Source organism: Pholcus phalangioides, unplaced genomic scaffold (assembly GCF_987345545.1).
Source record: "Pholcus phalangioides strain wild (caught in Gottingen) unplaced genomic scaffold, Ppha-v1.0 ptg000022l_1, whole genome shotgun sequence".
In the NCBI taxonomy this organism is placed as follows: domain Eukaryota; kingdom Metazoa; phylum Arthropoda; class Arachnida; order Araneae; family Pholcidae; genus Pholcus; species Pholcus phalangioides.
Window position 1 is genome coordinate 3025255 of NW_028301615.1, and position 16222 is coordinate 3041476.

At 36.0% G+C, this 16222-nt stretch overlaps 1 protein-coding gene across 1 annotated transcript; it reads right to left on the reverse strand.

Moving 5' to 3' along the window:
* Positions 1–954: 954 nt before the first annotated feature.
* Positions 955–16117, reverse strand: Thor (eukaryotic translation initiation factor 4E binding protein thor). Its single transcript, XM_089249614.1, has 3 exons — positions 15838–16117; positions 13014–13175; positions 955–1708 (listed from the first exon to the last, which is right to left on the reverse strand). Exons 1-3 carry the CDS (start codon positions 15980–15982, stop codon positions 1671–1673), a joined length of 345 nt encoding a protein of 114 aa, XP_089105740.1. The 5' UTR covers positions 15983–16117; the 3' UTR covers positions 955–1670.
* Positions 16118–16222: the final 105 nt, after the last annotated feature.

A 16222-nucleotide genomic window follows, 5' to 3' on the forward strand; every position in this document is an offset into this window, starting at 1 on the left:
TGTGTGTTTCCTATGGTTGAAGTGTTTTACTATCGACGAACCTAAAGCAGAGATGGAGCAAGTAATTCTAATTCGTCTTTAAAGAATAACGAAAGACAAAATTGTAATAAAAAAACATGCCTATAGCAGTGATTCTCAAAGTGTGTGTGTGTCGCGACAAGTTGGTGGACGTATTGATGTGTGCCCATTCAGTTCTTTGAAAATTTAATTTCTACATTAATCTGCCTGCCCACAGATGAACGACAAAAAGCCAAGGGAATCGCAAGTGACAAAATTTTGAGAAACACTGACCTACAGTATATTTGAAAATGTTTTTTTTGTTCATTTGGGAAAATAATGATAAAACAGAACTTAAATACAAACAAAGTTTTCTGTTCAGGAGGAATGAAGCAATTTCACTTGAAATTTTTTGAATTGTTTTTTTTTAAGGTGGTAAAGCCAAGATTCTCAATGTATATCGACGATTCTACTCCTTAAAACCAGGTTTGAAACATTTATTTCTAAAGCATAGCCGCAGGACTTCACCAGAGCACAAAAAAGAAATTAATATCAGAAAAAATTTACGCATCTTCCACTTTTAGATGGATGGCAACAATTTGAACACACCTCAGACATTGTCTACGTTGAGGAATTTCACACTATATCAATTCGCACATGCAGCAATTTCTTAGAAGTTCCTGAAAGGAATGCTTATGAGATGCATGTTCAATTTTGTATAATCCTGGACCCAAGACACTATTCATACATCATCGCAATGCAGCTTGATGCCTTTATAGTGTAGTAAAGTTTTGTAACTTAAATAATTCTGTTTTGTCAACTTGAGCTGATTTTAGTCTTATAAGAACAAGCATTAAGGTGTAGACAAGAAAAATGTTTAAAATTGAAAATGTCTGAAATTCATATTGATGACTACAATAAAAAACAAACCTTGAGGAAAATGACACAAATACACAGTATTATTCAGATATATTTTATCAACTATAAAAAGGTATTTGTGGTGCTATAATGACAAAAATATTGGCCACAGAAGAATAACAGGTATGGTACTAAAAATTTTGTTTACCAATTATTTATATCATGATTTTACTTGAAAAAAAATATACTTTGTAAGTTAGACTAGGAATATGAATGATTAAGTGATTGCCTATATCACTTGAATTTGTTGGACCAATAGAAGTAATATGGCATGGCAGATATGCGGAAAAGAATTGTGGAAATTAAAAAAAAACATATAGATAGAAACAAATGATAACACACAGAGAATAAAAAGTGCTGATTAATGCATGTTCGATTCAATATTTCAATGCTTTGATTCAACCACTCTCGAGAAATTTCCTGGAGACAAATTTGAATATAACATGCAAAATATTAAACAACTGAGAATAATATCTCAAACTTATAACAGAAAAGTTCCAATCAAAAACTTTGATGGCAAAAATATTCATAATTGAAACATTAACAGAATTTGGCCAAGGGAAAAAAAAAATTTGAGCAACAACATAATATGCGCGTGTGCGCACACACATATATATAACCACTTGTAGGCAACCAGCAATATTTTGAAAGTATAACAATATAGACCACTTTGATATCAAATTAAGAAGACAGCAAAAATTCTGGTTCCTCGAAAAATAAGTGGCTTGGCAGACTTGGCTATATATGCATATATATCACACGTCCATTGTGAACTGTGGTTCTTCCAAATTTTCTGCAAAAATAGAAAGAAGGGTTTAATAGTACTCAAATTAAATTTTAAAAAAGACTAACCCAGCCCACATGATATAAACATATGTTTAAAGTGAGAAAATTTCCAACTCATCATAATTAAAACTCAAGAAATATGAGAGATTGTGTGACAGGGCTAGACAAAGACAAATTGGTTGCTTGAGGCATCATAGGATGAAAAATATTGTATAACTAGCATAGGCAGAAGTTGATATTACCCCTTTTACTATTAACATCCCACTAGTTTCATCCCCCCCCCCTCCATTCGAGGAGTCTGTATCGGTTCACATGCTGGACACATATTTCTTTTATTAGCCACATTCCCAAAGCTATAATATAAAAAATATTGCTTCTACATGTAAACTAAAACCCCTCTTCTGCAGATGCAGAAGGAACTAAATAATTTATCCGCAAAAGAGGGATGACTGTTGAGTAGTATGAAATGCATACTATAGACTTGGGAAATTAATATTGTCATAAAAGAGAGGTGACAGTTAGGAGGGGTTTTACAGCATTATTTGAGTCGAGCATGCAAATTTTTTAGATTTCTCGAGCCTTGGTGTGTGAGTTGAGATCATTAGGCCTAACAATAGAACAAAGGGAATTTGAACTACATAAAAAGAGACAGATAGCAGTCATTTTGACCTCAGTATAAAAAAATCAATATAAATTACTTTTCTTCACCAAAACTTTTTAAAACTGCATGCATCCAGTTTTTCTGTCATATTCTTGTGATAAAACCCTTTTTCAATTCGATTTCTTTCTTTTTTTGGAATTTGGGACTAAATGGCTTGTTGTACAATAAACACTAATCCTGTGTTGTAAACCCAATCTTGTGATATGTTGCTTAACTGACTCTTGGTAGTCCACTGACAAAGTTTGAAGTATAATATTGTCGAGAAATTTGCCAAGAACAAATGTGCATAATGAAATGCAAATGAGAGCCTTGTTCATGGGGAAAACAGGGGTCATGGGTAAAAAATGATTTTTTATATTCTTTTCACAATATGACATTGTATCAGTGAATCAAAACTGGTCAAAACTAGTCAAAATAGTCTTAAACTAATGCAGGGGCTCCCATTCAAAAAATTAGAAAGAGTAGGACTGAGGAGGGTACCCTCCCCCAGACAACATAATCATAGCATAATTTAAAAAAACCTGAATTTATTTAATTAAAAAAAAATTTCCTCCTTGTAGCACTATTTCTAATATCCTATAAGATTGACTTGAGCCAAAGCAAAATAGCAGAAATGACTTGGTAACAAAAACAATTTTTGACCAAAATAGGGTATATTTACCAACCATAGATAGTTCTTTTCTGTCTCTCCTGACAATATAAATTGCATTCTTTTTTGGAGTCTTCCACAGTCGTCTGTCAACTCTCTTCGATAATACACATCAAATTATGAAGACATGTAAGTTTTTAAGAATGATGATCTTTTTAGACCACTTTAGGCACAGTGCAAACTATGTAAATTACAAGGTCTGATATGAATAAGTCAAGGTGCCCAGATGGTTTTAATGCATTGTCCATCCTTTTTGTAAAAGGATTTTTTACATTTTACTGTTAATCTGTTTTTTACATTTTACTGCCAATCTGTTTTTTACATTTTACTGCCAATCTGTTTTTTACATTTTACTGCCAATCTGTTTTTTACATTTTACTGCCAATCTGTTTTTTACATTTTACTGCCAATCTGTTTTTTACATTTTACTGCCAGTATAATCATTTTTGACAAATGAAGCACTTCCTTTCCCAGCTCTTTGCTGAGCATTGTAAATACTGTTTATGACCCTGCATGCCCTGAAAATACAGAAGACAATTGAATGCTATTATGCATCATCAGAGTCACCAAGCCTAGAATAGGCCTATGTACCTAGCTTTATTATGTAATTGCTTTGTTATGCAAACTGTTATTTACCTATACACAAATGTGCACCATAATTTTGAATGATTAACAGTCAGTTACTGTCCAAGATCATGAAGTAGTAAATACAAAATGACTTTTTTTTCAACCAGGCAGAAGTTGTTAATGACTACTGTACTTGTTGAACCCTCAATTTAAGCAAATGAAAAATTAATAAACCACCAAATGGTTCACATACACCTCCACCCCCAAAAAAAAATAAATTAAAAACCATACAATTTCTGCTTTGGCAGAATCGTTACTTGCAATCTACTACATTTGCATTATATTGATGATCCCTTCCCCAATTAAAATCAATTATACAAATTTTGTTGATAAGTTTTGGTAAGGAAAAGTAGTACATAAACTAGAAAGCAGGACAAAAGTAGGACATTTTACCAAAAAGTAGGAAAAGTAGAACGAGTGGGAGCCCTGCTAATGTTATGATTGTTTTAACTGTTTCTTTCATAATAAATTTTGAATTAAAATCAGTTTTTGCTTTCAACAAGCACCAGAATATATATATATATTTTGACCATGGGTGGTTTTAGTCATGCATAAAACCTAGTTAAACCACCCTGGTAGCTTCAAATGGTTGAAACAAATAGTAACCAATTTTCTCTCATTACTTGATTTTTTTTTTCTTTTTCTCATACCATATTTTCATGTTGTAAGTTAAAGGTTTTGAACAGTTTAGGACAACATGCCTATCCTGGTTTTTACTATAATGTCCAAAACCTTGTCAAACCTGACTTGTGTTCATTATTCTTTGATTTTTGACATGATTTATAATGGCCAGAATTAAATTTCATTTGTCAATAGCAAATCTTTACTCAAATACAAAAAATTAATTAAAAAGGGTAGTAGAAAAGCTGTGTCCAATTATCATCCAGTGAGTTTGATGAGCTCCCTCTCAAAAACTTTGGAAATCATTATCAAAAGGCAATTGGCAAAATAGATAGACAAGAATATTGCATTGCTGGATAATCAGCATAAAGTCAAAACGAGGAAGTCATGTGTAACCAACCTCCTTTGCTTCTATGATCACGTGACTAAGGCTTTGGGCAAGGACAAAAATGTTGTTGTCTATCTTGATTTTTCAGAAGGCATTTGATCTGATACAACATGGTAAACTCTTGAAGTGCTTCCATGAGATTGGAGGCAACTTGCTGAATTGGATAGAATCGTGGTTAAGAGATAGGTCACAAGGGGTTATAGTGAACAGGGAATTCTATACTTGGACAAGTGTCACAAGTGGAGTCGATCAAGGAAATGTCCTTGGCTCTATACTTTTCCCCTTTTTATCCATAAATTTGATCAGGATATCGATGGGATTGTTAGCAAATTCACAAATGATGCGAAGCTAATAGAGGTAATCTGGAATCAAAGAAATAGGGAATTGCTCCAGACTAACCTAAGCAGGATTGCAGCATGAGCAAATGAGTGGAGCATGTGCTTCCTATTTCTTTTGTGTGCATCTTTTCTCAACCACCTTGTTGGGCATCTTGTCTGTTGCAGCCTTTGTATTTGCCGCTGCGGTGGTTGAGTGGTCATAATGACGGATCCGGGTTCGGAGCCCACCGTCACCGCAGTGGTGGTCCACAACTTTGAGTCGCAAATGCGAGCCGATCTCCCCATTAAAAAGTCTCGCCACAGAGAGCAACAGGCCTACAACGATTAATTATTCAATCATTACACTTCACTAATAGTTAGAAAAAACTGGTGGAAGATGGTACCACTACACATAACAAGCATTACACAGAAACAAACTTCACATCAGGTTTCACTACACGTACATTCCCACATGTACCAATTCGTTAGAGGTTCCGCAAAGGAATATGGACGAGGTGCATGTCTGGGTTTAGCAGTAGTAGCCTTTGTATTAAAGTAATCTACATTTAACCCTAGATAACTAAACTTAAATCAGTGTGTTACTCAGTAACTAATTTAGTTAGTAGTCTATTAGACAAATGTTTAGTTTTGTAGAGTTAAAAATTCATACTTTATTTCTTTAGTGATTAATTGAATTGGGTTATCAAGGCAGTCTCATGTAATTACTTTTTTAGGAATTGATGGAATAAAATTTGATGAAGTCAGAGTTTTGATCACTTGAAGTTGCGGAAACTGATTTTGACAAAGCTGGTTAAAACCACCCTTGGTCAAAACATACAATTCTGCCCAGCTGGTGATGATGAAGTAACTATTGTGGCTGCTCCTTTGTGAAAAAGTGGGGGGGGGGGGAATAATATATGTCATTACATATACAAATATACAAGGGGTACTCAAAAGTAACTGGGATTTTTTTTTTTTCAAATGTCTTTATTTAATTTTTCACAAAAGCTATTCAATTCTTGGGGAAAGTACTCTATATTACAGCTAATACACTTGTCAAATCTTTTCTTCAATTGTTGAAGACATTTTTGAAATTCATCTGTTGTGATGCCGGGTAGTGCCTCCATTGTTTTTGCTTCATACTCATCCACGTTGGCAAAATGCTTTCATTTCAAGTCCCTCTTCATCCATAGGAATAAAGAAAAATCAAACGAAGCTAATCAGGTGAATGGTCCAGTTGGGGCACAGCAGTTATATTGTTTCTTGTTAATAATTGCACATTGTGAGGGATGTATGAAACGGAGCATTGTCATGATGCAAAAACCAGTCGTCTGTCTCTCAAAAATCAGGTCTTTTCTTCACACACTATTGTACAATCTTCTTAATAGCTAGCTTATAAAAAAGCACTTGTAAACTTGAGTTTTACCCATTTCAACACTCACGTAAGTTGTTTCTACTGTTTTTTTTTATGAGCAAGAAGCAAAACTTCACAGTCCTGCACTGTTCATATAAGTATTGGTCTGTCATGACTAAAAATGAGGAACAGGCTAAACAGCTTCCATGAAAAATTTCACGGATACCAAACACAACATTTTTCAAAGTAACACAACTTGGCACAATGAATCAGGAGTGGTTTTACGCTTATTACTGATATTCTGCTTACCATAAGGCGATTCCAGTAACTTTTGGGTACATCCCTGTAAGATATGCGATGCTAACCATCAAAATGTACCCCAAGGTTAAAAAATATGGCAAGAATGAGGAATTTTGGATACGGTATACAACTTTAAGTAACCAAAATGCTTTATATGCAGAGATGCTGCTGTACTCTAATTTACCTGGGTCACGGGACCCAGGGTATTCAAAAAATCTGGGTCCCTTCTGAGTGAAAGTGGGTACCTCTCGAAAAAAATTATCTCTGAAAAAAGTATGGTTCCCTTCCCCCATAATTCAGGGTTGTAAAAACCCGGTTTTTTTGGGCAAAATGGAGAAAATTGAATTTTCCTTTTCCACAACCACAAAATATCTAATTTAAACATGTATGTACTTTCTTTATGTGTACATTTTACATTATGCCTAAATATATATTTTTAGTGCATGTTAAACTATGTATTGATTAATAAAATTGACCATATAATAAGGGAATAATTGCTCACTTACAGCCCGGGCGGGATTTTTGGGCAAAATGGGAAGAAAATTGAATTTCCTTTTTCCACAACTTCAAAATATGTAACTTAAACATGTATGTACATTAGGGAGGGTTGGAAAAAAATGAAGTTTTTATTTTCAAATCGCTGTTATGTGGAAAAGTTGCCTCCTTTAATAAGAAGAAAAACAACATAAAAATTTTTTAAAATCGGTTGATATCTTCCGTTCGCCCATAGTACTTGAAGTTTATGGAAATTGATGAAATTGAACAACTCTCCTACTTTGGACTGTTGATTGGACAGGGTGTGGGTGAAACTCAATGTGCAGCCACCTCAACATGGTAAATTCTGGGTCATTTTGTTCTGCCAAAGCATGCGACGAGCTGCACACTGAAACTTCTAGTTTTTTGAATACATTGCGCGACCGATAAACATTTAAATATTAATGATGTTTTAATTTATTTTACTTCATTAAATCATAAAATAAGCATAAAAAACTTTTGCACGTCAATAGTTAAATTTTAAGTAATATTAAAAAAATAAAGAAAAATTTTCAATCTTGTCAATTTTCATAAACTTCAAGTACGATGCACGACTGGAAGATGTCAACCGATTTTAAATATTTTTGTCATTTTTCTTTTTATTAAAGAAGGCTTTACCACACTATAGTGATTTGAAAATAAAATATTTTTTTCTTGACCCATCCTAATGTGTACATCTTATATTATGTCTAAATATATATTTTTGGTGCATGTTAAACTGTATTTGATCAATGAAATTGACCATATTATAAGGGAATAATTGTTCACACACAAACACACCCACTTCTGTGTAATTGTATCTGAACCTTGAGTTGTATGCAGAACTGTAGCAAGAAGATTGTTTGTGGATAATAAATGAATTTGGATAATGAAAATTCTGAGAATTCAGAATGGCGTCTGAATTTTTCCCCCCAAATTTTTCAAACCCCGCAGAAAATTTATCCAAAAGTGTCCTTACACATCAAAAATAAAACCTCTAGCTATGTAACCAGAACTATAAAGTTTTTTTTTAAAATCAAATCCAAACTTTCAGGAGCTAAATGCTTCTCATGCAGGTCACTGCTAAATGCAGGTCTCATGCTTCTCTTTTTCTTGAATTCCTCAATGTTAAGAATATCCCTACTTCATTAAATTAAATTCTGAAATATTTTTAAAGGAGCAGTATTAATTAAAAAATGATCTGGTTAAAAGGAAGAGATGGCGGTCATTCTGAGGATTCATTACTCTGGAGGTGTTTTCCACTTGTCCAAATTAGCCATTTTTGGTAACTTATAACTACAGAATAACTTGAACTATCATTAAACACAGATGCCAACAACATTATTGTATATTAATATCACTTTATACAAGAAAACCTGTCATGTATAGCAACAGACCGACAGAATTCCTTCATCTGGCTGATGATTTTAACAGGCAAATTTTTGTGATCAAGCTAATATTACACTATCTACCAATACGTATTTGGACACCTATGCAAATGAAGATATCTGCGGTCCTGAGATACGTCACGCCCTCCGCCGGTATATATCGAGTAGGAAACAACATTGGCATTAGTCGCATGCAAGATGCCGCCCAGTTCGGAGCTCTCTGATTTCGAGAAAGGTATAATTATCGGGTATCACAAAAATGACCGATCCTTAAGGGACATATCTAGCGAGCTGAAGTACGCAAACTCGACAGTGGCCTATGTGATTAAGAAGTGGAAGGTGAGCTGTGATTGTCGGAATTTGCCCCGAGTCGGCAGACCAACGAAACTGGGAGATAGAGACCGACGGGTGCTGCCCAGAGAAATTCGGAAGAACCGCACCCAACCGATGGCCCTCATCCGCGAGCAGTTTCAACAGGCATCCAGGAGTATTGTTTTAATGAATACCATCCGTAAGGAAGCACATCTGATTGGTTTTCATGGTCGTGCTGCTGCACATAAGCCTTTGATCACAAACTCCAAACCCGTTGCTCGGTTAATGTGGTGCAAAGCACATTGAAATTGGACCGCAGATCAGGAAACGGTTCTTTGGAGCGACGAATCAAGGTTCACCCTCTACAGTTCAAATGGCAGGGTCTGGGTCTGGCGTCTGCCTGGAGAACGTCTCCTGCCAGAATGCATTGTGCAAACAGTCAAGTTCGGCGGAGGTGGAATTATGGTCTGGAGGTGTTTCTCCTGGTATGGACTGGGACCCTTGGTCCCCATTCATGGTAAGCTCAACGCCGATGCCTACTGCACTATTTTGGATGACAATGTGCTTCCTACGTTGTGGCAGTTTTACGGGGTGGACCCCTGTTACTTCCAGGACGACAATTCCAGCTGTCATACTGCGAGGTTAACCAAGGCTTGGTATGGTGCCAATGGGGTTCATCGAATGGACTGGCCTGCCCAGAGCCCAGATCTGAACCCTATCGAGAACCTCTGGGACGAGTTGGAGCCCGAATTAAGGGGTGCCCTACCCGTCCAAAATCGGCGAAGGAACTGACATGTCTTCTTCAAGCGGAGTGGAAGAAAATACCACTAGCCGTCACACAAGGACTTGTGGAAAGTATGCCCCGGAGGGTTCACGCTGTAATTGCCTCTCATGGAGGCTCTACCAACTATTGATTTTGAATAAAGTTAGTTTTTCTTTTCTATCACAGGTGTCCAAATACTTATTGGTAGATAGTGTATAAGCATCTTGAAAAATCAAGCTAAGGTTTACTTTCTGGTTAGGTGTTATTTTCATAAGAAAAACTATACTTTTTGTTCTGTTTCACTTGAAGGTGTTTGTTACCAATGTTCAATTCTAGAATTCCACAATGTTGTTTTTTTTTTGTTATGAGATAATGTTATTTGTCTCTTGATATTTCAATTATGAAAGTCTCATGTACCTGTATAAAACTAATAAAAAAGTAATACAAACATGTAAATATTTTTTGAATGAAAATTCAGTTTACATACATTGGTTTACTTCTTCACAGAGGCTTCAATTTATTTATACAAGGATTTGTGTGTGTCTGAAAAATTAGTGTATTATAAATAAGCAATTTCTGTGGGTATGCTTATCACATATATATTGGGTATATTTGTTAAACTAAGGTCCATGGTTACAATTTTCTGTTTGTGATTTCTTGTAACATATTTTAATATGTGAATCTCATACCTAAATGCTTACATAAAAAAAAAGAATTATAAAAAAAAATGGGTGTGTGATTCCAAGAAATTATTATTACATTTTTGTTCCTAAAAAAATCATTTAAAAATATTTCAAAATATACATATTCTAAACACTGCACTATGCAGCAATTTTTGTAATATATAAACTAAGCTCAAACTAAAATTGTAACCTGAAAGCAGCACATTTTCTTCGAAAACACAATATTCTGCAAAAAACCAATTTTCCCCTAAAACACCTGTTAGTTTTAAGGTTTTTTAAGCTAAATTCTTTTTGAGCATTAGTGACCCACAATCTTGGTGAAAGAAATCTTTGTGCCCCTGTAAAACTTGATTCTGTGTACACACCAGTGATTTTCGCGATGCGAAACAGTGACTGCCACATAGCAGCTAGATGAAAAACTGTGGATATTCAAGGTAAAGTTTTTACAGATTCGCTTTTTTCTCTTTTTTCTGAATGATCTAAGGATTTAAGATTTTTCAAAAAATGTACATTCACAATCCTGTAGGAGCAAAGTGAATTTCCGCCGTATAGACGTTGTTTCGAATGCCGGCAGATAGCCGCGAAAATACAGTAATTTCTGGTATGTAACTGGAGGGGAGAAAATCAGCACGGGAATAGAAACTAAGAAATTTGAAAATTCTGTACACTCCCCCGCATTGAGGGAAGCAACTAAATAGCTTCAACAACCCACGTGTTTTGTATCACCAGTGATTCCCAACGTGGGTGTTGTCTCCTTGGGGTGATGGAAAGTTCCGGTGGGGGGGGGGAGGGGGTTTGCAGTAGAAGCTACAGGTAGCTAACGGGTTAGATTGCACTGGAGGGCGATGGGAGAAAAAATTTCTGAAGGGGATGATGGGACAAAAAAGGTTGGGACCTCTCTTATTGGCCACCTACTGGGTTTCCTTTCCTGGCCAGGTACAGCTCATTGTCTGCTTAAGTGTTGATGGTTGTTGGGAAAGTAAGTTTTCCCCTCCCTCAAGCAGATTTTTTTGTTTATTGTAGAGTTAAAAGTTTATTGTTAACCTGCAAAATAGGGTGTAATAGCCAGATTATATTGTTTTTCCTATAACTCTGTGCATCCCTTTATTTCTTAAACTTTTTCTTTTCTGTTGGCATTTCAAACATTTATTCAGTCTTCAATAGTGTTCTATATGTGGAATATCATTTTTGACATCCCACAAAAGTGTGCAAGTAAATTTAAATTTAGCATGACGAGTAAGCAAAATCATGGCCTCAACAAGGGTGGGACTAACAAGATTCCCACCCGGAGAACCGGTCTATAGAAGGCAGGGACAGAACTAGAGGGGATGGCCAACTGCCCTGGGTGGCAATTTTAAGCGGGGGGCGGGAGAACAAAGAACAACATTACAAAATTATTTAATTTTAAAATTGCAAAGGCAGCAAAACTCCTAGTTATGGTCCTGATAGAAGGTGAAGATCTACCTGGAGGCCATCCAAAGATCCCGCCCCTAGGGCTCTGCTGCAGTATGTGGGTGCCCACGCACGAAAGTTTGTAGTAGAGTTGACGATCAAAAATAAAAATGACATTCTTGAATGTATGGTGTCTTTAAACCACCCAGTAATAATTGAAACTGTTTGAATTACGAGGTAAAATTGAAAGTGTATAGGTATTTTTAACCATTGACAGATTAAAACAATGTCTTTTAACCAATTTTCTCCATAAGCATAATCCTATTATCAAAGCATGTCCACAATACTCTCTATATCTTGAATGGGTACAGCTCGTTGTCTGCTCAAGTGTTAAATACTTAGACAGTGTATATGAAATTGCTGTTGGTAGAGTAGGTTAAGTAGTATACTAAAGAGTAGGTAGTACACTTGAATCCTGTTGTAACAAACTTCAAGAGACTGAGGAAATCACTCCATAATAACTAAATTTTGTTATAAAGGAATTCTAGATTTTTACATTGTTCATATGTAAACTTATCTGGGGGATTAGAAAATTCTAATCCCCCAGATAAGTTAACAAAAACTTTTAAGTTAGTTGTTAAAACGGAATCTCTCGACTGTAGTATAAGTGAAAAAATAAAATGACCATTACACTTATAAAAACATATACTTAATTAATGCATTTAAGTTTTTCTTTACTAAAATGTTAGTAATTAAAGAGATATTTTGTACACAATTTATTTCTAACACCTATTCAAAAGGTTAATGCTTATATAAATATATAGTTAGTTTTTTTTGTCATATTCTACAAGTTAAAGCCTTTTAATAGTGCTGTAAAATATTTCGTTGTACAGCTATATCTTGGACACCTCTCTCAACAGATTTTAATGGAACCGTAGGTGTCCAACTTGAGACAGGTTTTACTGTACCATCAGAATATACCCAGAGGTTAGAAAATGCGGAATGAAAAACTTTGGCTAGCTAATAAAGAACCAAAAAATTATATTTATGCCCCTTCTTTGTGATTTATTTGGTCCACTTTTTAAAAAAGACCATGTTGGTATAAACCAAACCCTGTCTCTTCATAATCAAATCATTGTTTTGTATCTCAATACACAACCCAGTTATTGCAAAGCTTCAATATAAACACGAAATAAGAACTGACAAATGGGGGGAAAAGAAATAGAAAACAAGGTTCTCAATCAGAAAACGTGAAATTAAGGACATAAGTATGGTGCTTCCACATAGTCAAATTTTTCTGCACAATAAGTGCCAATGTTTTTTTTTAAACAACCAATACTGTACCTTGTTTCTCCTTGAGGCTGTCTTCAATACCATTTTCTTTAGCCTTATTGGGCGATGGACTAGTAATCCCTGGGATAATTGGAAGATTTTTCGGTGGGGTTCTGGCCACTGGTGAGTTTCGCATTTGCATCAAGAAAGCACGATCATACACAATTCGAGTGCCTAGAGCAAAGAAATGAAGAAAAATTGTTTTTAAACAGCATCAAAGGTATACTCAATCAAATGGGTTCATCTATTAAAAACTTGAATAACTATTTGCAATAAGACTCCCCTCCACCCAAATTTTTTACTACTTCACACTGATCATCAACTTGGGCAAGTTTTAGCAAATTTATATTTTCCAGGTATATAATGTTACTGAACTCTCAAATCTATTATTCCATTTTATAATTTTCTTAGGCTAGCTTGTTTCACGTATTTTGTCTTGCCCACGTTATCATGTTTTTCCTCAAGGTAATGAAATCTTTGGATTTGCCCGAAAGGAAAGATGATGCACACACAGGCAGTGTTTTTTTATGTGGAACAAATATATTTTTGCAAGAGAACATTTCGGAATCAATGATCACAAGATCATATTACAACAGGTGAAAAGCAACAAACCATGTACAGCCAGACCCATACCTGCAGGGCCATGCCATGTACAGCCAGATCCATACCTGCAGTGCCATGCCACCTTCAGCAGCCCATCTCTCTTTACCATCCCATCTGCGGCCATTTGCTGAAGTTAAGAGAGGCTACTAATGCCTCTACTTCAGCACCATGTCACCAGTGGTATAGATAAGAGCATGCCTGCCGGTTTGCAAGGGGGACTGGTTTCGAGTCACAGCAAAATCCAGATGACTTTTCTTACTGAGTTCGCTTCAACCAAATATCCAGAAAACATGTTTCCTTGAAACGCTTCAGTGCTTCACAGAAGCCTGTGGGATACCAACAAAACATGCCATAGATTCTTACCTGGAATGTGACACTAAAATGGTTTCAAGCAGACTATCGTAAAAAAATTTTGTTGGCTGTGAGTTCGCCAGAACAAATACTCTCAATCCAAATGCAATGGTTTGGTGAATCCCGTGGCCAACAGTCTCTTTGATGACCTCCTCACAATGTTCTGGCTGTAGTTTTTACATTTGTCATGAAATTGGAGATTTGCTATCTTGAATATTTAGGATGTTTGGCAAGAAAAAAAATTCTGTCTCATTAATGAGCAAAAACCTTGAAAATTGCCAATTCGCCAAGGTTTTTGCTCTTTGGTAACCTAGAATGTTTTTGCTTGCCAAACATCTTTAAGATATCATGAATATCATGAGATGGCCAACAAAATAGAAACTTGGCAATTCTTTTTTGGCAAGTCAGACATGACAAGACGGAAATTCTGGAACCAATGAGTAAAGCATTTGCCATAGGATTCACAACCATCACATTTGGATTTAGTGTTCCTATTCCGGCAACCCAACGTTAACCAAATTTCCTGATATAGTTGCTGTTCATAACCATGCTAGCAGCACATTTTCGGTAAGAAACTACACTTTCTCTGGGTAGCATAGACTTTAAATACCCTAATGAAAGTCACCAAACATGGCACCTTGGAAGCATTTGTTTATATCCTCTAGGGTTTATTGCCTTCTAGGGCTTTAAAAACCTGCTTAGTGAAATATTAACAACGGCAGCATTATAAAAAAATTACTCTCTCTTATTGAATTAATAAAATGTCGTTCAGGTGCATCAAGATGACACCAATAACGGCTTGGGAAGCGAGTGCCCAGGTTCGCTGGGCTCTGTTACCATTTATTGATTCACAAATAATCCAATACATTTGTATTGTGGTAAGCCGCTATATTTCTTATTCATTTCTATTATTTATATTTAGGGGTGAGGGTCATGACAAAGTAAAAGCAAAATCACATCTATGGTTATAGCTCTAGCATGGTATCTCACTGCCCACTATTACTATGAGGGTTTCAACAGCTGGCTGACACAAAAATAAATCCAGAAAAGAAAACTCAACTGGCCTTGCGGGGGGGGGGGGGGGGGGGGGGGGACTGGAACCCACGTCCTTTCACTTCCCATCTAGGGTGCTCACCTGGCAAGTGAGAGGATGTGGGCTTGATTACCTGCAATCCCAGTTGAATTTTTTTTGCTGGATTTATCTCCGCAGAAGCCAGCTCTTGAAAGCTTCATAGCAATAGCGTAGAGTGACATCATCTTCAAATAACCTTTGGTGGCTTTCTTGAATTTTTACAATTTTGAAGATGTTTGGCAAACAAAATATTTTGTGTTGTCAATGAGATAAAACCTTCCAAATTGCTAATTTGGTGTAACCTTATTTTTAAAATCTTAAGCTGTTTTTTTCCTAAGAGCAGACTTTCTTGCACAGTGTGGGAAAGGGGGGGGGGGAGCGATTCGTTAAAAAAATTGAATGCCACATTTTTTAACCAATCCTCACCTTGACTCTGCCTGTGGCGCAAAAAAAAAAAAAAAATACTCTCGGAAAAACACCGCTTTCGTCCACTGCTTTTGTCGACCGAAAGGAAACGATTCTGAACTCGCCAACATGTAAAAAAACAGTCGCCAAAAATGTCGGCAGAAGGCTTATAAGTGATTACTATAATTTGTGTTGGCCGGAAATTTCAACGAATTTTCACACGCACATTAAAACGAGAAAAAAAATTGTACGCCACGCATAACTAAAGTCGATATTTAACGGTACACTGACAAAACACGTTGCACATGCACAAATGGAAAGTATTGCGCAGTTATGCACCTAGTTAGGTGCAATTAATTAATCGACTGAAAAAGGCGAAATAATAAGTAAAAAGAGGCACATTACCACCGGGAGTAGTAGAGAAAATCGTCCCACCAGGAGTGGAGCTGTAATCAGCTGGCAGCTGGGAAGGGTCGCTCACCGTTACAATATGACGAGGTATTTCTCTCTGAGAACTAATCTTACGTTTCGGTGATCCATCTTGAGACATGATCAGTGATCGCGTTTTTATCGAATCAAATGCTGAATTCTTCCGCAGCACGAGCTCAGACCTCGACAGGCTTCTCGGATGTAGCACCAGCCAAATCTAAACACGCACTCACCAAAAGTCCTCAAAAACAACAACACGCGCACGAGATCACCTTCACGACTTCCGTAGTTTTGCTCTTCTATATTACTGCATTATTATTATTTTTTTGATGAAACGATAAACTCAAAGTAAAATTGTTGA